The sequence below is a fragment of the Rousettus aegyptiacus genome, unplaced genomic scaffold (assembly GCF_014176215.1).
Source record: "Rousettus aegyptiacus isolate mRouAeg1 unplaced genomic scaffold, mRouAeg1.p scaffold_m13_p_9, whole genome shotgun sequence".
In the NCBI taxonomy this organism is placed as follows: domain Eukaryota; kingdom Metazoa; phylum Chordata; class Mammalia; order Chiroptera; family Pteropodidae; genus Rousettus; species Rousettus aegyptiacus.
In genome coordinates this window covers 32087815-32110199 of record NW_023416312.1, presented here as the reverse complement: position 1 = coordinate 32110199, position 22385 = coordinate 32087815, and the positions used below count along the sequence as shown (strand labels likewise).

The 22385-nt window shown below is 38.0% G+C and overlaps 2 protein-coding genes across 4 annotated transcripts in view; one reads left to right on the top strand and one right to left on the bottom strand.

Moving 5' to 3' along the window:
• Positions 1 to 9482, bottom strand: part of CCNB3 (cyclin B3) — a 56266-nt gene extending 46784 nt beyond the window's left edge. The window contains exon 1 of one of the 3 annotated variants that reach the window (XM_016153272.2): positions 9387 to 9482. The gene's annotated coding sequence lies outside the window, so the exon portion shown is untranslated. Of the gene's footprint in view, positions 1 to 779; positions 1375 to 9386 lie in introns of those variants that run through there. The other 2 variants (XM_016153269.2, XM_016153271.2) reach the window with 2 other exon arrangements.
• A 5494-nt stretch (positions 9483 to 14976) lies between these two features.
• On the top strand, positions 14977 to 21825 carry AKAP4 (A-kinase anchoring protein 4). The gene is made up of 5 exons (XM_016153273.2): positions 14977 to 15072; positions 16106 to 16156; positions 16714 to 16809; positions 18510 to 20639; positions 21670 to 21825. Exons 1-5 carry the CDS (start codon positions 14977 to 14979, stop codon positions 21823 to 21825), a joined length of 2529 nt encoding a protein of 842 aa, XP_016008759.2.
• The last annotated feature ends 560 nt before the right edge of the window (positions 21826 to 22385 follow it).

Genomic DNA, 22385 nt, shown 5'->3' with positions numbered 1-22385 from the left:
AGGGTCTAGTTCTGACCCTACCCCTAGCTGGCTGGGTAAAACTGGATAAGTCCTTTTTTCTCTCTCTAGGCTTCATTTTCCCACCCAATAAAATGAGGCAATGTGACCAGTGCCTCCATGCTATTCAAACCGTGGTAAATGAACCAGCAACATTAGCATCATGTGAGAGCTTTTAGCAATTTAAAATCTCAGGCCCCAAGCTAGGCCTTACCAAATAGGAATATGCAAGTTAAAGATATCTCCAGGTGATTTGTATGCACTTTAAAGTTTAAGAAGCACTGTTCTTAGGGTCCTTTCCACCTCTGACCTAGGATTCTAATCACACAGCAGAAAGCAGTGTGCAAGCCAGAGCTGAAGGGATTGGACAGGGATAGAAGAGAGCCAGTGGAGATAAAATGGATAACAAGGGGGAAAAAATACATTTTTACCCTCCTTCATATCCTTCAACTTGTAGTTCAAAAGGCATCCCTCAAGTAGCATTCTCTGACTTAAATACATCTTGTAGGTGAAACTGATCCTGCACACTTTCATTATAAAAAGACATTTTGTAAATGTACTCTGATTCAGGCATGTGTACTAGATGCTCCATCTAAAAGCTGTTGGGACTCAGTCTCGTTTGTTTTACCATCTCACCTTCTAATATGCACTCCCTGCCCAACCTCATACAGGGCTCACTCTGCAGACTTCCAACTGACAGGAAAACAGAACAAATGTTCCATGACAGGTACGCCACACACCCATGCAAGAGAAGTCAGCATGTAACAACGGACTGAAGTTACCTCCAAGGATAAATCCACATGCGACACAGCCGGACAGTCAAGGGGGCAGTACAAGCCCAAAGGCGCCTACCTCACACCAAAACTGCGGGCAGAACAGGAAAGACCACGGACACACTCCTAGACTAGGAGAGGCCCTGGGAAATGAATGGATGTCCGTGCCATAACAACCTGTGTTGGTCTCGGCCAGGCCTGTGCTTCCCCTAATCCGCCAGTAGCGAATTTTGAAAATTACAGCCCAGAGGAAGTGCAGTGGTGATTGGCCAGCAGGGGCCAATCAGCGAGCACAGTTGCGATGTGCACTAGCCCAGCAAAGAGGGGCGGGGCTGAGGGAGTTGACTGAATTCTGTGGCTAACAGACTTCGCCTTGGGGCGTGGTTTCCAGTACAATTGGTTGGACAAGGCTGGTTTGACCTGAGGCAGTACTGGGTCATTTTAAAGACGCATTAAATAACCCTGCTGGAGGAAGGGGGAGAGTGGCTGTATAATGTAGGTTCAGACCAGTTAAAACATTAATATTAATAACTCTATGTAGACTCAAACACTAATTCCTGCTGCCTTCAAAAATAGCCTTTTAATGGGAAGTAGGGCAGAAATTATTGCCCCTATTTTATGGGTCAGTACCCAAAGCGCAGAGAGCTAATAGTAGGTAATATTAATTCAGCACTAGCTCTCTTCTAATTATTGTAATTTGTGAATTGTTTTAAACTCTGTCCAAAATAATAGGTACTTCTATTATTGCCATTTAACAGATAAAATTGTAGCTTGCTAACTGCCCAATGTCACAAAGCGGCATCGTGGCAAATCAGATACTACAACTCAGATATTCTCATTTACTTCATACATTAATTTGTTCATTCAACAAATATCTATTGAGCACCTACTTTGTTCCAGGAATTAGAAAAAATATATATATATGAGTAAATGGCAAATGACTAAAATAACATTGCCCTATGCTGTCCTCTGAGAAAGCAAAGAGAAAATGGAAATACCAAGAATAAAATATAGGACTTCCTGCATATACAGCAGACACTCTACCACTAAATTATATCCCTACCTTTATTATTAACCCATTCTCCTTTTAGTATTTCACAGTTTCTACATTAAAGGTAAAATATTCATATAATCCCAGGTCCTCTTCTCTTGTTAATCTCCCGATGTTACTTAAATATCATCTAAAAGCTGGCCCTAAACTCCAGTTTCATAAATCCAACTGACTACTCCACATCCCCACTTGGACGTTAATAGACACCTTAAACGCAACATGCTCACAACCCTTACCAAACCTGATCCTTCCTCCAATGTCCCTCATTTCAGAAATTGGCACCACATCAAGCCTGTTAATCAAGCCAGAAAACTGGTATCATCCTTGACTCAAACTCTTTTCTATCACCTTACTACCATATCCATGTGGATTCTACTTCAAAAAAGATAATTTATAATCCATTCACTTCTCCTGGTCTTGACTGCCACCATCGTCTCTCATTCAGACAACTGTCAAGAGCCTTCAAGCTGCTCTCCCCATTTCCAATCTTGCCCTTCTCTAATGCAAATATGACACAACAAGATCAATCTTCATTAAAAAGGAAAAAATATATCCTGACCCTCTTTTAGTTTAGTGGTTTTCCACAGAACTTCAGATAAAATTTAAACTATTTAATCTGGTCTACAAGTCCCACTTATCTCATCAACCTCATATCATACCACTCTCTTTCTCATTCATACAATTCCAGCCATAATGGCCTTCTTTCGAAGCTTTGACTATATGGGGGGGAAAAAAAGCAAAAAAAAAAAAAACCTCCTCTGGATCCTAGCACATGCTGTTTGTGCTGTCTGGAATATTCTTCCCTCCATTCTTTAGGTACTTGGGTTTTTTTCTCATGCTTTGAGTCTCAGCTTAAATATCCCCTCTTCAGAGAAGTCTTCCCTGACCATGTTATCCAAGTTAAAACTCTTCCCTCACTCCTTTATACTCTATCTCAGTCTCTTAATGTTTCTTTTAGAGTAATTATTGCTATTTATAATGCCCATATCCTCACTCAAGGATGCAACACATATAACTACAAGAACCATATCTCTTGCACTTTATCTCCAGTGATTAGTGTTAATAATAGTTCACATTTGTCAATTGCTTACTACACTGTTTTGACACTCACAACAATACAGTGAGGTGTTAATTACCCCATTTTACAGAAGAGGAACTTGAAATACAGAGAAGTTTAGTAACTTGCCTAAGATCACACAACTAATAAGTTATTGAACTGGGATTTAAACCCAAGCAGTCTGATTCCAGAGACCAAACACATAAGCATTACCCCATGCCAGCTTCCTAAACAGATAATTAAAAAATATTTGTTAACTAAGTAAATAAGTATTTTCCTTTAAGGACCATAATTGTGGACAAGTGTCTCACTAGGATGCACTATAAAGGAAATACAGTATTAACACAAGTCACTATATGTCTTCTTTAGTCAAGAAAGAAAAAGGTCCATCTACCAAAACAACAGCAACACAAAAATCACAAAACAAGGAATTTAATTTTTCCTACTATGATGATGGATGGTAGCTAGAGGTATTATGATCATTTTACAATATATACAAATATTGAATAATTATGTTGTACACCCAAAATTAATACAATGTTTTATGTCAATTATACCACAACTTTTAAAAAGTTATTAAGTTATGATTTTTCCAAACATTTTTTAATTTTTTTTCTCTCAATCTTGGCATCACCAATTGACTTAACCTTTCCTTTGGGTAGCACTCAGAGAGAAAATTAGGAAAAAATGAGACAGCCCTTTGACTTTACCATTTTCCAATATTTCCCTCCTCCCAGGCACACACCATTCTCATAAACTCTATCTCCTCCCTCCTACATCTCTGTATTAAAACCTGATAGAAAAGGTCTGCTAGTCTCTACCTAACTTTTACATGAAAATATATTCCAGATGGATCCGAGATTTAATTGTGAAAATGAAACCATGGAAATACTAGACAAAAAATGAAAGAATATTTTTATAATCTTGCAGAAGGAGAATACTATCTAAACAGGACAAAAAATCTAGAAACAGCAAAAGGCTCGATAAATTTTAGTAGCTAAAAAACTTGCCAAAACAAACAAAACCAAAACAAGGTTAAAAATCCTAACAACAAACTGGCAAAAAACACTGGCCACACAAATGGCAGAAAAATTATTTCCAAAATGTACAAAGAGAACTTCATGATCAACAAAAAAAAAAGATGAACCACCCATCAAAAATATTGGCAAGAAAATGAACAATTAGAAAAGAAATACAAATGGTTAATAAACATGAAAATATGCTCAATTTCACTAAAAATAAATGCAGATTAAAACAGGGGTGAATTTTGTTGTTTAGGATATTAGGATATAGGCAAAATTTTAATAGATTAATAACTTCTGCTGGTAAGGGGGTGGGTAAACAGACACTTTTATTCACTCTTAGCAGTAATAAAAACTGCTATAAACTTTGGGAGGGTTATCTGTAAATACCCACTGAATTTTAAATGTTGAACCCTTTTACCTAGATTTTCCACTTCTGGTAATCTTTCCTACAAAAATACTTATTCTAAGAAATAAATAAGGCTGAAAATTTCCCAAATTTGATGCATAAACCTACAGATTCAAGAAATTAAGCAAACTCCAAACAGGACAAACCCAAAGAAATTCAAAGACACATCAAAATCAAGCTTCTAAAAGCTAAAGACAAAGAAAAAAAACTTGAAAGCAACAAGAGAGAAATGACACCTCTCTAATAGGGGCATAATTTTTTGAATTTCAATGGGTTTCTCATCAGAAACCATGCAAGTCAGAAAAAGGTGATACAATATTTTCCAAGTACTAAAAGAAAAGAGCTGTCATCTCAGAAATCTATATCCAATGAACATATCCATGAGGAGTAATGGAAAAATCTAATAATTCTTGGATCCCCACCTTTAAAGAATAGAAAGTTCACAAAATAAAAAAAAATAGTAATAGGAAGAATCTTATAACATCAGAAATAAAGTACAGAGGAAAGAGCAAAAATACAGGTAGATACAATAGACTTTCCTTTTGATACTGTTTTTTTCAATTATGTTTGACAGTGATACCAAAAATTACAGCACTGTCTGATGTGCTTCTCAATGTATGTAGAGGAAATGTTTAAAACAATAATATAGATGGAGAAGGGTAAAGGGAGGAAAGATTTTTGCATCTCCCTCAAACTGGTAAAATGTTAACTCCAACAGACTATATATATATATATATATATATATATATATATATATATATAAACTTATATATAAGTTCTGTATATATACAGAACTCAAACATGCACTAATAAAGGCTATACAAGGAGATACACTAAAAAAACACTATAGATACATCAAAATGGAATTCAAATGGATGTTCAAGTAACTAACTAGAAGGCAGGGGGAAAAAACCATAAATGAGGGAATAATCAGAAAACAAAAAGTCAAGTGATGAACTTGAGTCCTAAAATATCAATAATCACATTAAATGTGAATAATTTAAATAGAAGAGTTAAAATCAGAGATCGGCAGAGTGGATTTAAAAAACATAATACAACTATACACTGTCAACGAGAAACCCACTTCAAATATAATGATATAAGTAGGTTGAAAATTAAAAAGTAGAAAAAGATATACCATACATACATTAATATTTTAAAAGCGGGGGGGTCATTGTATAAACTATATAAATGTCTAACCAATATACTGTATACTTAAAACTAATAAAATAAAATTAAAATATAAATAAATAAAAATAAACGAAGCCCCTAAAAAAAAGCAGGAATTGCTATATTAATATCAGATAAAGTAAACCTCAGAGAAAAGTAAATTATCAGGGACTGAGAGGAATATTGCAATATGATAAAAGTGTCAATCCACCAAGAAGATCCTAAATGTGTATGCACTAACCAACAGGGCTAGAAAATACATAAAGCAAAATCTGATAGAACCGAAAGGAGAAATAGACAAATCTACACTCATATTTGGAGACTTCAATATCTCATCTCAATAACTGATAAAACAACTAGATAAAAAATCAGCAAGGATATAGAACTCAACCATCAACAAACAGAGGACTCCAACCAATAACAGAATACACATACCTTTCAAGCTTCCATGAAACATTTACCAAAACAGACCATACCTTCAATCATAAAACAAGTCAGCAAATATAAAATAATTGAAATCATAACTGAATGTGTTCTCTGACTACATTGGAAACAATAATGAAAATAACGAAAATTCCCAAACACTTGGAAACTAAACAATGCACCCCCTCGAAATTCGTGGGACACAGAGAGGGCAGGGCTAAAAGAGAAGTTTATAGCACTAACTGCTTACATTAGAAAAAAGGAAAAGTCTAAAAGTCAATAATTTAAGCTTCACCTCAAGATGAGAAAAAGAAGAGTGAAATAAATCCAAAACAAACATAAGGTAGAAAATGATCAAGGTAAAAGCAGAAATTGATGAAATTGAAACCAGAAAAATCAGTGAAAATACATGAAACAAAAAGCTGGTTCTTTGAAAAGATCAATAAAATTAACAAACCTCTAGCAAGACCAATAATGAAAAAAGACACAAATTATCAATATCAGAAATGAAACAGGATATCACTGCCTCACTGACATCAAAAGGATAATAAGGGAAAACTATGAGCTCTAGACATATAAATCTGACAATTTAAATAATATGGACAATTTCTTTGGAAATCACAAACTACCACAGTACACCTAATATTTACTACATAATTTGAATCATTACATTCTTTTAAAGACATTCAATCTGTAATTTTTAAATTCTTAAAAAGAAGTTTCTAGGCCCAGATGATTTCACTGAAGAATTAAGCCACATGTTTAAATAATTAACATCGATTCTACACCAGAAAATAGAAGAGGAAGGAAAACTTCCCAACTCATATGAAAATACTTTTCCCATGATACCAAAACTATAGAAAGACAGCATGAAAAAGGAAACTACAGACGAAGATCCCTCATGAAAATAGATGCAAAATCTTTAGCAAAATATTAGCAAGCAGAATTTAGCAATATATAAAAAGCAGTATAAACCATGAGCATGTGGGGTTTATTCTGGGGATGCAAAGCTGGTCGAAAAATCAATCCACATAATCCACCATATTAATAGGCTAAGGAATACACAGGGAGAGAGGGAGAGATGGAGAGAGGGAGTAAGGGAGAGGGAAGGAGAGAGGGCAGGCGAGCTACTAGAGCTATTAAACAAGTTCAAGGGTGCAGAACACAAAAGCAATCAATATACAAAACTCAATTGTACTTCTATACACTTGCAAGGAACAATATGAAAATAAAATTAAGAATACAATTCCACTTACAATAGTATCAAAAAGAATACAATACTTAGAAAATAAATTTAACAAAATAAGTACAAGACTTGTACATTAAAAACTACAAAACACCATCGAAAGAAACTGAAGACCTAAACAAACATATAAACACATCCCATGTTTACTGAGTGGAATACTTAATATTGTTAAGATGGCAATCCTCAAATTGATCTGCAGAATCAACGCAATCCTTATTGAAATCTGTGTAGAAAAGAATATAGCAGGCCTAAGAATGCTATCATTTGAAAAACCTGCTGGCCCTTTGCTAGAATCTGGAACTCTGATTTGGGAAAGGTTTCCACTCTTCTTAACTACTGCGAGTAGTTTACTGTACCTTAACTGTTTGTGCAAACGATATTATCTATGGTGAACAATAACTTTCCTCCTGGGAGTCTGGAGTTTTTACTATGTGCTAGGCAGAGGGTGCCTGCAGGATCAGCCCCCAATAAAAGACCTTGGCGTTGAGTCTCTAATGACTCATAAACACCATTTCACACATGTCACAACTCTTTACTGGAAAAAGCTATGCTAAGTGAAAGAAGTCAGTCACAAAAGACTACATATTGTGTGATTCCACTTATAGTAAATGTCCAGAATAGGCAAATCTATAGAGACATAAAGTAGATTAGTGGTTGTCTAAGGATGGGGAGGTGTAGGGTTGAGGGATTTGGGGTGTGATAGCTAAAGGGTACGAGGTTTTTCTGGTGATGAAAATATTCTAAAATTGATTATGGTGATGGTTGCATAACTCCGTGAATATACTAAAAATCATTGAAATGTACACTTTGAATGGGTGAATTATATGGTATTTGAATTATAGTTCAATAAAGCTATTATTAAAAAAATAACAGTGGCTAATAAAATATATTGGTTCTTTAAAGAATTCCATTGAGGAGTGGCAAGGAAAGACTCAGTGGAACCAGTTAGAAAGTTATTGCAATAAGCTAGGCGGTTTGGAGCAAGGTGGTACAATATTCTTGGCTGTGGTGAAACACTTCTAATATGGTTCAGGGCATAGCAATTCTTGAATAACCATTACCACTAATTTTCTTTCTTTTTAAAAAATTGAGATATAATTGACATATAGCATTATATTAGTTTCAAGTGTATACACTAATTTTTAATTATGTAAATATCCTTAAGCACTTACTAATATATACAGCTAGTGCTATCCCTTGCAGGGTAAAGGAAAATGAGTAAAAGACAGTCATTCTACTCAGGTATTTCTATATTTGGAAAAATAAAACTCATAATGAAATAACTACAACACAAGGCACAATGTTATAAATGCCAAAAAAGGTGAGTATACAACGGCTAAGGATTTCAGAGGACACATGTTGCCAATACAATCAGTATTATCATAATCACCCCAGCATCACCAAAAGTGACTACTGAGTATCTAAGTACATGAGACACCGTCAGGGTCTATACAGAGAGTTGGACAAGCACGGCTTCCTTTGAACCTATACACATTTTTATGATGGAGCTATTAAGGAAATGTTATTATATTACTAAATATATTATAAATAAATATATTAAATATGAAGTCAATATGTATACACCAAAATGCAGTTTTTTAGGGTGGGGAGTGATTCTATCAGGGGGAAATCACCAATTTCCCTTTTCATTTGAGGAATGCCTTGGCAAAATGCACTTTTGTATGAGGTGATCTTGTACAATATGGAAGCATGTTTCCAAGCAGCTGAGACCTCCTAGTGGCCATATGAACTCATTACCTCAATTTACCATTTTTCATTGAGAGCAACAGGCACAGAAGAGCTAAGCCTGGCTTTCCCCAAGGGCAACAATGAGACAAAGGTGAAGACTAAGCAAGTCTTCACCCCATTTTAATCTCTCTAAAACCAGAGGGATTCTTAGGAATGTGTGTTGGGGGGGAAGTGCCTACAAGTGCTATGAGGGAACCTGAAGGGGTTTATGCTTCCACATCCCCTTCCTCTCCTCTGCGATCTTTGTATAAAACATTCACAGATAAAGATACTATCTGGAAGGAAGAAGGAAAACTTTGCCACCAATTACTATTATATTTAAGTACTTTTTGTCAGATATTTGAGACAAGTTTGTTGGTCTGACAGGAAAAAAAAATCAGATTAACAGCCTAGTTCCCTAGCCACATCTCCAGCTCTGACGTAGAATATATTCATGTATTTATATATGCAAGGCGAAAGGCTATCTAATACCTAGAAAAAGAAATGTACCTTTAACAAGCCATAGAAGGATTGGAACTAAAGCTGCACATGAGAAGGGAGCTCCCCTCCAGTCAGAAACAGAAACAAGACAAAACAAAGCAAAACAAAACAAAACAAATGGATGAGGAGCACAGTGACTGACCGCCTCAGAGCAAGCGCCTCAGAACAACCGCCTCGAGGTAATGCCTCCAGAAAAAGCCGCCTGGGCAAAATGGATCTCAGAGGCGGCAGGCCGACCCTACCATTCTCACCAGCAGGGGGAGATAACCGACCAATACTTTTCAGTTAGACTTGGAACCACCAGATGGGGCCAAAAGATCAAACTAGGTACTCTTTATACTTTTTTTTTCTCCCCTGAGAGAATTTCTATTCTGCATCTTCAGACCCTAGAAGGAAGAAAAGGCTTGCTAGTCTCCGCGCGCACACACACATATACCCACCTCTAAGATGATGGAAGTGGCTAGTGCCGGATCCAGACAAACCACCAGTTAAATGGCCTCTTTGTGCTTCAGATACCCATTAATAAAATCGCAGTTAAAATAGTAGCCATTGCATAAAGATGCATAAGATTTAAATGAGATAATACACGTAAATCACAATACCAGGCAAATTTTCAGACCTGCAGAATTAGAATCTCTGGGATGGTGCCCTATTTTAATAAGCCCTCCACATGATTTTGAGTCACGCTAAAATGTGAGAATTATTGCTCTACGAAGAAGCCTCAAATAGCTAACCAAGTTTTTTGTCATTATTACAGATTCCGTGACTCCATGGCTTCTGAATTTTGTTTCCTGCCTGAAATTCCAAACCATCACTTGTTTCTGGAGCCCAACTGTGTGCTCTATATCACCCAGATACAATGAGAAAGAAACAGAGAGCCTGTCCTCAAGGCTTCTGTGCAAGTGATCCAGGAATAGGAAAAATTAAGTAACTCTTCAAGACCAGGTCTAGAAAATGTCAGATGAATTGTACTGACAATAAGCAAATGGTCTAGGAAATCAGAGGAGGGAAATTTCATAATTATGAGAGGAGCCTGACCAGCCACTAACGAGCCACCCCCCAACCACGCCCCCCTGCCCCCCTCGCCCCCCCCCCTTGGCTCCCATCAAAAATAGTTGTAAATCATTCTCTACAATAAGTCAATAGAAAAGTCCGTAGTTGCTTAATTAAGCCCCTGCTTGAAAGGAAACCCTAACATATCTAAGAGTCTGCTTTCCTTTTACTGGCCTCTGAAATAAAATAATGAGAATATTTATAGCTTTTAAAAGTCCTTTATTTTCTCCCTCCACTGCTTCAATCGCTCATAGGAAAAGATGACAGGTATGCAGAATACAGACATAAAATAAAGACTTGACAGAAGCAATTATGCAGCACCACTACTGAGATATTCAGAATAGATGTCTGATTTTTCAGTTCAGTATGGTTGCAGGAAGCTGCTCTTAATGACATTGTTCATTTTTATGGCTGTAAACAATTCAGGAGAAGTGGAGTTCCCATTTTTATTGATCCATGATTAATAATGCCTGACAATCATTGGCATCACTTCCCATTTTCCAAATGGTCATAGTGTCATTACATAAACTTAATTAGGTAGGCTACATCTGAAGCTGGAAGATACTTAGTGGAACTAACAGGCAGACAGTAATTTCACAAAAGCTAATAGTTCAGTTGATTTAAATTTCATTTTGCCATTTTTCGTAATTACATTACAAACACAGGTCCCATTTTTATTATCTTAACGACTCTTTTAAACCAAATGCAAACTGAAAGCATATTTAAAATGTTGATTTATATGATTATTCACAAGCTTGTGTGGAAGATAAGATATTTTGGTAGAATAAACAAGGTTAGAAAATAGATGGTGATGGTTAGGAAAAAGTGATGACCAAAGCTTCTGTGTTTAACATCTCTATGTTTGACTCTTAAAGGTTAATCTCAGTCCATATACTTCACACATATTCACACACTAACGTAGCATATTCCTTCTTTTGACTCTTTGAGCACCCTTTCTTACCCATCTGTCCCCACCTCTAGTCAGTACAGGACACTCTGAGCACCTCAGCAACTTAAGAGAAAGAAGAGGCAGTGAATATACTGTAATCTATGACTGAGCCTCCTTACATTTTCATTATTGACTTCCCATCCAAATGCTGCTTTTGTTTGCTCCTGGTTAGCCTCCAGGATGACAGGATTGGGATGCCATGGGACAGGGCTCTAATCATCCTTAATAGTTCTCTCTTTGTTATTTAGGTGATTTGTTAAGACATTTTCCAGGTTCAGATCGCAGATTTTTCCTTCTGGGCTGAGAGACATAGATGTTTGTTTTTGTTTGTTTGTTTGTTTGTCTTAATCTTAGAGATACACATTCTTATGCTTGCAGAACAAATAAACATTTTACTTTTTTGCTTCTTATTCCACAGATATAAGCCAGACACAGGAGCTCCAACTTAATCATTAAAAGTTCCCCTTGTCAAAAGAATAGTAAAGGAAAAATAGGTCCTCTGCTATAGATTTTAGTTTATCACCATTGACAAAAACTCCCTTCTTGACCAAAATTAAGTTTTTAATAAAAATTGTATATATTTAAGGTATATAACATGATGAACTGATATAGTAAGGCTCCTCTGAGCCCTCTTCTCAACTAGGCCTCAATCTTGGCCTATAAGAACTTTAACTTTCAGCACCAAGAATTTTATTCACTTTATACAATATTGTGTGTTACTTATATTTTATTAACATTTTTAAAAAGAAATTTTATCCACTTCCTACATTAAGAGACTAGAACAAACAATAACATAGTTTCTATCAGCTCAAGGCCATGTCCTTAGGAAAATGATCTCAGCCTCTTTAAAATACCTGTTCAACTGCCAAAAAACTTTACTGTTTGTTCCAGCCAAAACCTGACTATAGGCCCCTGACATCCCTTTTCTTAGAGCATTAACTTTAGAAAACTTGTGATTGTAAATCCTTTCTGTCTCTTTGAGATATATCTTCTACAATCCAGCAATGTCTATTTCAAAGACCTGAGAGCCATCCCTTTGAAATGTAATCATCAAGAAAGACAGGCTTTCTGTTTCCAAGTCTCTATGGAAGGGTAGGATCCTAACTTTGATAAGTACCACTTAGCAAACACAGAGATCTTGATCACATTGATTAACCTCCCCCAGCTACACATATTTCCCTCAGTGCTTTTCCTTTAGCACACCACAGCATTTAAAAAGCCTGCTGCCTTTTGTTTCAGTGAAGTTGAACTCTATTTACCTGAAGTCTCTCTCCCCTACTGCAGTAACCTGAATAAAATCTATCTTGCCACCTTTAACAAATGTCTGGCTCTATTTCTTCTTAATGCCATAAAATAACAAGATCAAAACGGTATAGCAAGATTAAGACATGCAGTCTCAGGGGTAACAGGGAATAGAGGAAATGGAAGTAGAACCAAGAACATGAAACTCTATTATTTAGGGGGGTCATCTCAACTGATTTTTAATTCAGATGTACTTATTCACATGCATGAGGTTAAAGTGGAAGCATGTGGAGAAAGGACAAGGAGAACACAAAATAAGACTTGGGTACACTGAGAGCCATTTGGTTGTAGGCTAGTGTTTCAAACTGGGGCTAAACTGAAGGCATCTCAAAGTGTAATGGATAATCTTCAATAAAATACCATAGCCAGCAATCCAGCACTAGCTATAATAGAAAAGAATGAAGGGCTCAAGTCTTTTTATGGCCTGAGGAGTATCTGATAGGCTGACCCTGCTCAAAGTGGATTGGCTTTTATTGTAGGCTATTTATATTTTGCGATGAAGGTTAGAGCTTGCTGGACTACTTAGACACCCAGAATCCTAAAGTCCAACAAAATAGTCTACTCTGACATTGCAAAGGTAGGGGATCTTCTCACTTCTTTTTGACTAGCTAAGGATGTGTTGATGGTGAGTTAAAACCACAGAAGAACCCTACATGATTGGTGCTATGACAGCCTCTAACTTTCTATTTTCATGCTTTTATTCAGAATATCCAGAAAGGACTTTAACATTTCTGTGTTTCTGCATAAATCCAAAGATCTCTTGCCTCATAACTCTCAATCTATAGTGGGAAACCCAAAGAGAAATAAGCTAAGATGTGAAAATTAATACTGTTTTGTTCACAAATGCTGGTGGTAATTCTGTATGTGAAAAATACAGACTTCCACCAAATGGGTAACTAATATGATTATTCTGGAAGTCTAACAAGAAGAGAACAGGAAAAAGAGGATTCAAGGAATTGTAAACTGGGCAAAATGTGAAAGAAATATGTGTAATCTTCTAAAGAGAACAGTAAAAGTTTGTTGTTCAGTAGACAGCCTGATGTGCTTTCGACGCGAAGGGCTACTGAGTTTGTCAGCCTGCCACGCCTTTGCTGTGGTTGCTATAGTTTCAGGCATTGTGACTCAACAAAGTCTGGTGACATACCCCAGGGTCATAGGCAACAGGGACGAGCCTTGGCCCATCAGTCTCTTCCAACTGCTGACAGGGGTGGCAACCAGCTGCAGGTGCCCAAGAACTTGGCACTGCCCAAATCCATCTAAAGGGGCATATCTCCCTTCTTGGTGGCACATTTTCACCCAAAAGTCAACAATAACTTCATTATCAAGGTAATGAGTTTATAAATTTCTTTCTTTTTTTTTTTTTTTTTTACAGTTTTTTAGAATCTAGATTTAGGTTATATCCAAATCACATGAGGGACCTCTACGCCTCCCCCTTTCTTTCTAGACTAGTGATCTCTAGCTCTGAGGAAAAGAAACTCCCACTTTGAGGGTGAGGGAAGGCTTTTTAAAAATCTTTTTCAGGGCTTTGTAGAAATTTTTGAACGAAGAGCTCCAAAAGATCTTGAAGTGATGGTAAGTATAGTTATGTGTGTGGGAGAGAGGGGGTAGGGAAGAGGAAGAGGAGGAGGAGGAGGAAGAAGAAGAAGAAGAAGAAGAAGAAGAAGAAGAAGAAGAAGAAGAAGAAGAAGAAGAAGAAGAAGAAGAAGAAGAAGAAAAGGCAGAAGGGAGGACTGAGAGAGGAGAAAGGAGAGAGAGAAGGAGGGAGGGGTGAGGGAAAAGAGAGAAACAGGAGGAAAGGGGAAGGAGGAAGAGAGGGGGAAGGAAAGAGGGGTAAAGAAGGAAAGGATAAAGAGAGGAAAAAAGAGAAAAAGAGAGAGGGAGGGAAGGAGGGAGTGAAAAAGAAAGGGGAAAGAAAGGGGAAAAGGGAAAGGGTAGAAGTAAATTACTAAATTTAATCCCACGGTCTCTATATCTCCTTTTAAATTTGCTTCCCAGCCTGCCATTTTTCCTGTATGGTGTTCTCCTAAGTCAATATGATACTCCCATGATTCCACATACTTTGTATGGGGAGTCTAAATTAAAGAAAACTACGAATTGTGCTAAAAGATAATGATCTTGATCATCAAGTTCAAACATTTCAGTGTTCTTTCCTCACTGCTCATCCCACCAGTTCCTAGCCTAAACCTATATGAAATGGAGATGAGTTTCAGAAAGCCCTCTAGAGCTTATCCAAACTGAGCCAGTTCCTAAAAAGCACATATATACTTTTCAGATTACTTTTCTTTCTCTTTCCAGATGTCTGATAATATTGACTGGTTACACAGTCGCAGGGGCGTGTGCAAGGTTGATCTCTATAGCCCAAAAGGACAGCGAGAACAGGACCGGAAACTGGTAAGATACAAAGTTACTCCTACCAAGGAGTGGAAAGGATTGGCATATGGATACAGATATCCTGGAACCCAGGATAGATTAATGAAGTCTCATTTCTCATTTCTCCAAGCGACCAAGCTCAATAAAGTCTGTGGTTGTGGGGGACCAGTATGCTTACACATCACACAGGGACAAATCAAGGGAGGGGCAGAATGAGGAGTGATGTAAAAGGGCTGAGGAGGGAAGGCTGGGGGCCACCTCAGGGGAGGGAGGAAAGGTCGTTGCCTAGTTTCCAGCCTCTATTACCTAACCTTTGAAGTCATAATAATATCACCTAGCTACCAGTAAGTTGCACTAAAGTGGGACTCCCCCAGGGAGGGCAAAATACTTCATGCTATGTTTCTCAAACTTTGAGAAATTTGCATAGTACTTCACATTTTTATCAAGTACCACTCATATTATCATTTATTTAATAAATGTTTCTGTAATGTTTTTAAAATTGACTTACATATAAAAATTATCATCACTCTAAACAACATTATCATATCACAGGTTTGATGTTCTAGTATGTATTTTTCCTAATAAACAATAAAAATGCACCTATTAAACACAGAAATGTTTATCCAGGTACCACCTAAAGTTTTCTATAGCATCAATAATAAAAATACCACATTTGAGGAAAGCCAATGTAGTAAAAAAGTGTTCTAAACTGGACACCAGGGAACCAAGTTCAAATACAAGTTCCACCTTTGAGTTTGTGTCAGTTGGGCAAGCCACCTCTCTTCTCAGTTTTCTCAATAAATGCAGATATTGTATTTTGGTCCTTTTTGACATGTAGGTATTCTCATCTAGGAAATACACTAATACTAAGATACTAATCTAATAACATTTATTGAGGACCTACTATGTATAGATACACTGATAAAAGCTTTATACAATCTCAATTGATCCTTGCAAGAACCCTATATGGTAGGTGCTATTATCATTTCTCAGAAAGAGAATTTACAGTATTTTCTCTGGAATATTCTAAAATCACCCTCCTAATTTGATGCAGATATGTTTTGTTGATGTGTCCACCCTGAATGTGGAAGATAAAGATTCCAAGGTGGGTATTCTCTGCTCCCCTCAAAGTTGGAATGGGTGGGAAACTGTTGAGAGGGTTATCAGTGAAAGCATAATGAAAGGGAAAGGCTGTGGCAGAGAATGGAAAGATGGAGTGGACTAGGTGGGAAGTCATCATTCTTGTGAGTACAGAGTACCTGGTTGAGAATTTACTGTCACTCTTAATAACAAAATCTCATTTTAGGAGCCACTTGGGTTGCTGGTAGGGCTGAAAGAACTAAAGCAGGGAAGACAGCATATCACAACAGGGAAAAAACTGTCCAAAATGTCGATATTTAATGAAACATGATTCCTGAAACTAATGGCTTTGTGAATACCTCCTGGCGCGGGGGGTGGGGGAGAGGAGTAGTAATTTGTGGAGAGGAAAATATCTCATTCTTCAAAGACCAGCTAACATTACTAGCCTGCTTCACTTTTGAAAGGAGAAGAGATAATAAGAAACATGACATTTTTGTTTTGAAGTGGTATCAGGGGAGGGGGAAGCTTGAAGAAGTCTCAAAATGCAACTATTCATAAGAATCTCACCTCTTAATTCCATAGGATGCTAGTGGTTCAGGAGGTAACTTAACACTGGAGAATCTGGAAGAAAAAGAAATTATTGTGATCAAGGATACTGAGAAGCAAGACCAGTCAAAGGTATACTTAGCCCCTGAGTCTGTCCTTTCTAATTCCCAGAGCCTCATGCTGAGTCTGGGGACTCTGTTTCAGAGATAATAGGAGGACTATTGTCAAACAAGACCATAAATTTGAATGCTATGACATTCTAGAGAGCACAGGCCTAAATTCAGAACTATGGTAAGTTCAATGCTTAGGTACCTAACAATGCCATTAATCACTGAGGCTCAGAATGCCCTTTCCTGATTTCAGGTACGTACTCCACACAGTATCTTGCTATCCTAACAAAGATAAGATCCTTTCCAGTGTTTTTGTGGCCTCATAATGAACCGTGGTGTACCACATTGCCCAGCATCTAACAAGAAAGAACAAGGATATGGAGCCTAGAGAATCCATAATGACCAAGAACTTTAGTTGCCTGGTCCCCACTCTGATGTCTAAGAGATCACCCAGGCTGTCAGGTAGCATAAAATTAAAAGCAATTAGACTTGCACACCACTGTCACATACAGAATCCTTTTGTTTTTGTGTAAATATCCTAAATTATATCTTTTAGGCTCTGGTTTGAGTTGGGCTTTAGAGCACATGACAAGTCATCCTCACAGTCCTATATTTGGCTATAGCACAGGAGTCAAATATTTCTTGTTCTGTGTCCTTGTGCTCATGCTATAACCAAAAACGACAGTTCTGGTCCAAAATACCTTAGAATGATGAGAGTAGCACTTACAAAATATTGTTCAAAGAGTTTTAGATTCAGCTGTGGGGGGCAACTTCATTTTGGAGTCTTAAGAAAATGACTTACATGCACATACAAAGGTACTCAGGGTCAAATGCATTGACCTTCCCACATGTGACACACATAAACATCCATGTACACATCCATGCACACCATGCATAAACATATACACACATGTTAACACACATGAGCCTTGATCAAAACACAGTGACCATACAGACTCAGGCATAGACATACACATTTATAAATATACCTCATATTTATACATACAATATTCGAACTTAAAGTGACACACATTCATTAACACATGTGTTTGTATGCATTAATACACACATTGACACAAATACAATGACATTCCTATTCATGTATTTACACACATACTCTAACATTTAGGATGTGTGCAACACTGACATATTCTCAAGCATATAAATATAATAAACTGATACCCAATTTATTGACATACACAGACATTATACAATCACCAAAATTACGCTTTAACATATAAAAATACATTTATAGCTGCATGATACATGCTATTGGATTTATATCTGCAGATTGTGTCATATTCAAAAACACACTGACACACACTCATTTTACATTCACACACATGTACAAAATACACACTAACATGCATATGTTGGCCTAATACAGTAGATATACAATAGGCACTGATGTCAACACATTATTACACATGCTTATGTATAGTCATTCATATATGTGCACTGACATACACATATATTCACACACACAAGTACATTTTCACACACTAATAATGCAAGCTAACATTCTCACATCTTCTGAGATGTTCACACTCATGAATTGTTATGTTGTCATGCATACACAGATACCTTGACACACTCAGATGTTATGTATCCATGCAAATTCTAAAGGTCAAATCCTTAATCTGTGCAGTTTAGAAAGATATATCTTCTAAATAAAATAAAGAAGTGGCCTACCCAAACTCTTAGGTGTTCTTCTTTTTTTAGACGGAGGGATCTGTGTGCCTTTTCAAACAAGCTCCCTCTGATCCTATAAGTGTTCTAAATTGGCTTCTCAATGATCTCCAGAAGTACGCCTTGGGTTTCCAACATGCGCTGAGCCCCTCAGCTTCTAGCTGTAAACATAAAGTAGGAGACGCAGAGGATGAACATCACAAATTACCCTCTGGAAACTGCTACCGCGTCTATGCCGATCAACTGAACATAGATTATATACCCAAAGGACATCAAAGCCTACGTCTAGAAGTAGCAGCAGACAAAAATACCAACAATAACCAGAGTCCTTCCACCCCTCTGGCAAAATCTCCTAACGCTCAGAGGGCAGTAATCTCTCCTGAGGGAGAATGTTCTATAGATGATCTTTCCTTCTATGTCAATCGACTATCTTCTCTGGTAATCCAGATGGCCCGTAAGGAAATCAAAGAGAAGTTAGAAAATGGAGGCAAATGTTTTCATCATTCAATCTATCCTCCCACTGGGGACAAAGGGAAAAACAGCCCCCGAAGTGTTGTGAGCAAAATCGCTTCTGAAATGACCCACGACGCATTGGAAATGACCTCTGCAGAAATGCAAGGCACTGGGGAGGAGTGCAGGGAAGGTGGCCAGAAAACATTTCTGTATAGTGAATTATCCAACAAGAACAAGGGGGGAGACAAACAGATGTACCAAAGAGACAGCAAAGAATTTGCAGATTCTATCAGCAAAGGACTCATGGTTTATGCAAATCAGGTGGCATCTGACATGATGGTTTCTGTCATGAAGACCTTGAAAGTGCATACCTCTGGGAAGCCAATTCCTGCTTGTGTGGTCCTGAAGAAGGTGTTGTTAAAACACACCAAGGAAATTGTGTCCGATTTGATTGACTCCTGCATGAAGAACCTGCATAATATCACTGGGGTCCTGATGACTGACTCTGACTTTGTCTCAGCTGTCAAGAGGAATCTGTTCAACCATGGAAAACAAAATGCTGCAGATATCATGGAGGCCATGCTGAAGCGCCTGGTCAGTGCTCTTCTTGGTGAGAAGAAGGAGACTAAATCGCAGAGCCTGTCATACGCATCCTTGAAAGCCGGATCCCATGACTCTAAGTGCAAGAATCAAAGTCTCGAATTCTCCACCATGAAAGCTGAGATGAAGGGGAAGGACCAGGGCAAAACAAAACCAGATCCGTGCAAGTCATTGACCAGTGCCGAGAAAGTTGGTGAACACATCCTCAAGGAGAGCCTGACTATGTGGAACCAAAAACAAGGAAACCAAGGCAAAATAGCTAGCAAAGCATGCACCAATAAGGAAGAAAAAAGAGAAAATATCAGCCCTTCCACAGATTCATTGGCAAAGGACTTAATTGTCTCTGCCCTTATGCTGATCCAATACCACCTGACCCAGCAGGCCAAGGGCAAAGATACACTTGAAGAAGACTGTCCTGGTTCTACCATGAGCTATATGACTCAGAGTGCCCAATATGAAAAGAGCGGATGTGGCCAAAGTGCCAAGGCACTTTCAATGAAACACCTAGAATCTCGTGGAGCTCCTGGGCCATCTACCTCTCTAAAGGAGACTCAACAGGCAGATTCCCAGAAGTTGGATATGTCAAATATTGTTCTATCACTGATTCAAAAACTGCTCAGTGAGAGCCCCTTCAACTGTGATGAGCTATCTGAAGGTGAGAACAAGCGTTCTGAGCCCAAATCAAACAAAGCAACTTCCATGACAAAGAGAGGGGAAGAACAATGTCATGACAATCAAGAACTTGACTTTCTCAGTGGGATAAAGCAAATGAACCGGCAATTTATCGATCAACTGGTAGAATCTGTGATGAAGTTGTGCCTTATTATGGCTAAATATAGCAACAATGGGGAAGCCCTTGCTGAGTTGGAAGAACAAGCAGCCTTGGCAAATAATCTCAATTACCAAGCTGGTGGCCCCAGATGTGGTCACGAAGGTGCAATGTCACGTAACTATCAAGATTCTCCTGGGCCAGAAGTCATCGTTAATAATCAGTGCTCAACAAGTAATTTGCAGAAGCAGCTGCAGGCTGTCCTACAGTGGATTGCAGCCTCTCAGTTTAACGTGCCTATGCTCTACTTCATGGGAGATGATGATGGACAACTGGAGAAGGTAAGCAATGACAAGACACAGAGAAAGAGTGTTAGAAGTGCAACATTGTCCTTAGAGCTCAATAGTGGTCTGATTTTTTTTCAAGTCTGCTCTTAATCATATGACTTATGAATTACTTTCACCTCATAAAAAGACACAAAAGTGATGGAACATTAAGTAAGTGGGGCTCTGGGTACTTCAAGACCTGAACATTTTGGCCCAAAGGAAGAAAGTAAGATTAGTTGTTTTATCAGTGGTCCTTTAAACTATTTGGTAAAACATTGGGGATCAATTTTTAAGTCTTATGTTTTGAGCTTGAAGGCCCTCCAAGGACTAGAGAGAGAAAAAAAGAAAAAGGGAACTCCTCCCAAAACTCACAGGTCCTACAGGTGCCCTGTGGTTTTTTGTTTGTTTGTTTGTTTTCTTTGTTTTTTTTTTTGCCCTCAGCACCTCACTTGTCACACTCCAGTCTTGGCCCTGCTCCCCAGTCTCATGGAGACTAACATTCATATACATATGAGCTCTCTCTCTCTCCTCTCTCTCTCTCTCTCTCTCTCTCTCTCTCTCTCTCTCTCTCTCTCTCAATCTCTCTCAACACGTAGCTTCATTTCCTACATTTGATAGATTCCAGAGAAATAAAATACCAAAACAATTATTTTCAGTTCAGGACCTGAGCCCAGCTGATCCTCCTTACTTCCAATCTCATATTTTTTCAGGGAGGTGGGGGAATGGCAACTCTTAACCTTCACCTAGTAATCAGCACAGACTAACTAAAAGACCCATCATCTGGGGAGAAGTATTTACTGAACACAAGTGATACCGGAATTCCTTTTTTGAAGCTCAAAAAGAAAGTACCTTTGTCAGTTTTATTTATGTCATTAGAGGAGGGTCAAGGGAAAAAAAGAAAGCCAGTCCTGGATTTGTGGCAGCTTTTACTCTAATCCTAGAATCATGGGTAGAAAGGTGGGTTGGTGAAGCAGTTCACTTTATCCATCTGGGTTCCTTCTCCAAAAGCATCACATGACTCAAGCTATCTCTACTCTCTCCATAGCTTCCTGAAGTTTCAGCTAAAGCAGCAGATAAGGGGTACAGTGTAGGAGATCTCCTTCAAGAGGTCATGAAGTTTGCCAAGGAACGACAACTGGATGAAGCTGTGGGCAACATGGCTAGAAAGCAATTGCTAGACTGGCTGCTTACTAACCTGTAAGCTAACACCACCTTTGACTCCTCTTCAGTTACTCCCCCACCCCTAGCAGCATTCCATCCCAGCTGGGCATCCCCTCCGTTAGGCTGTCGAACAACATGCAACACGAGTGTATTTCTCAATACATCTGAGGAATTGGACTGCGTAATACAGGGTGTCCAATAAGCTGGGAAACAAAAGAATAAAAAAAATATTAAAAATGTGTCATTGTTTTCTTGATCAGATATATCTGTGGCAAAAAAGGGAAATGGGTCCAATTCCAAGGAATGGTGATACAGTGTTGGACTTGTGTCCAGATATCTCTAACCCTGGGTTATTTTCTGAGCACCCAAGACACAGTGATATAACCCATGTCCAAGTCCCTAAGTAATTTGGTTTATCTAATTAGTCTGAGTTCACAATCTATTTTGAGTTTGCCATCTGTGGACTCCCTGTTTCTGCATATGTAACTTGATAATCTCCCTTGTAACCCCAAGGATTCATCTTTCTGGTCTCTATTAAAGAGTTTGAAGATGGGCTAATTTAGACAAAAGACAAACTGATATAAGTATATTACCCATGGA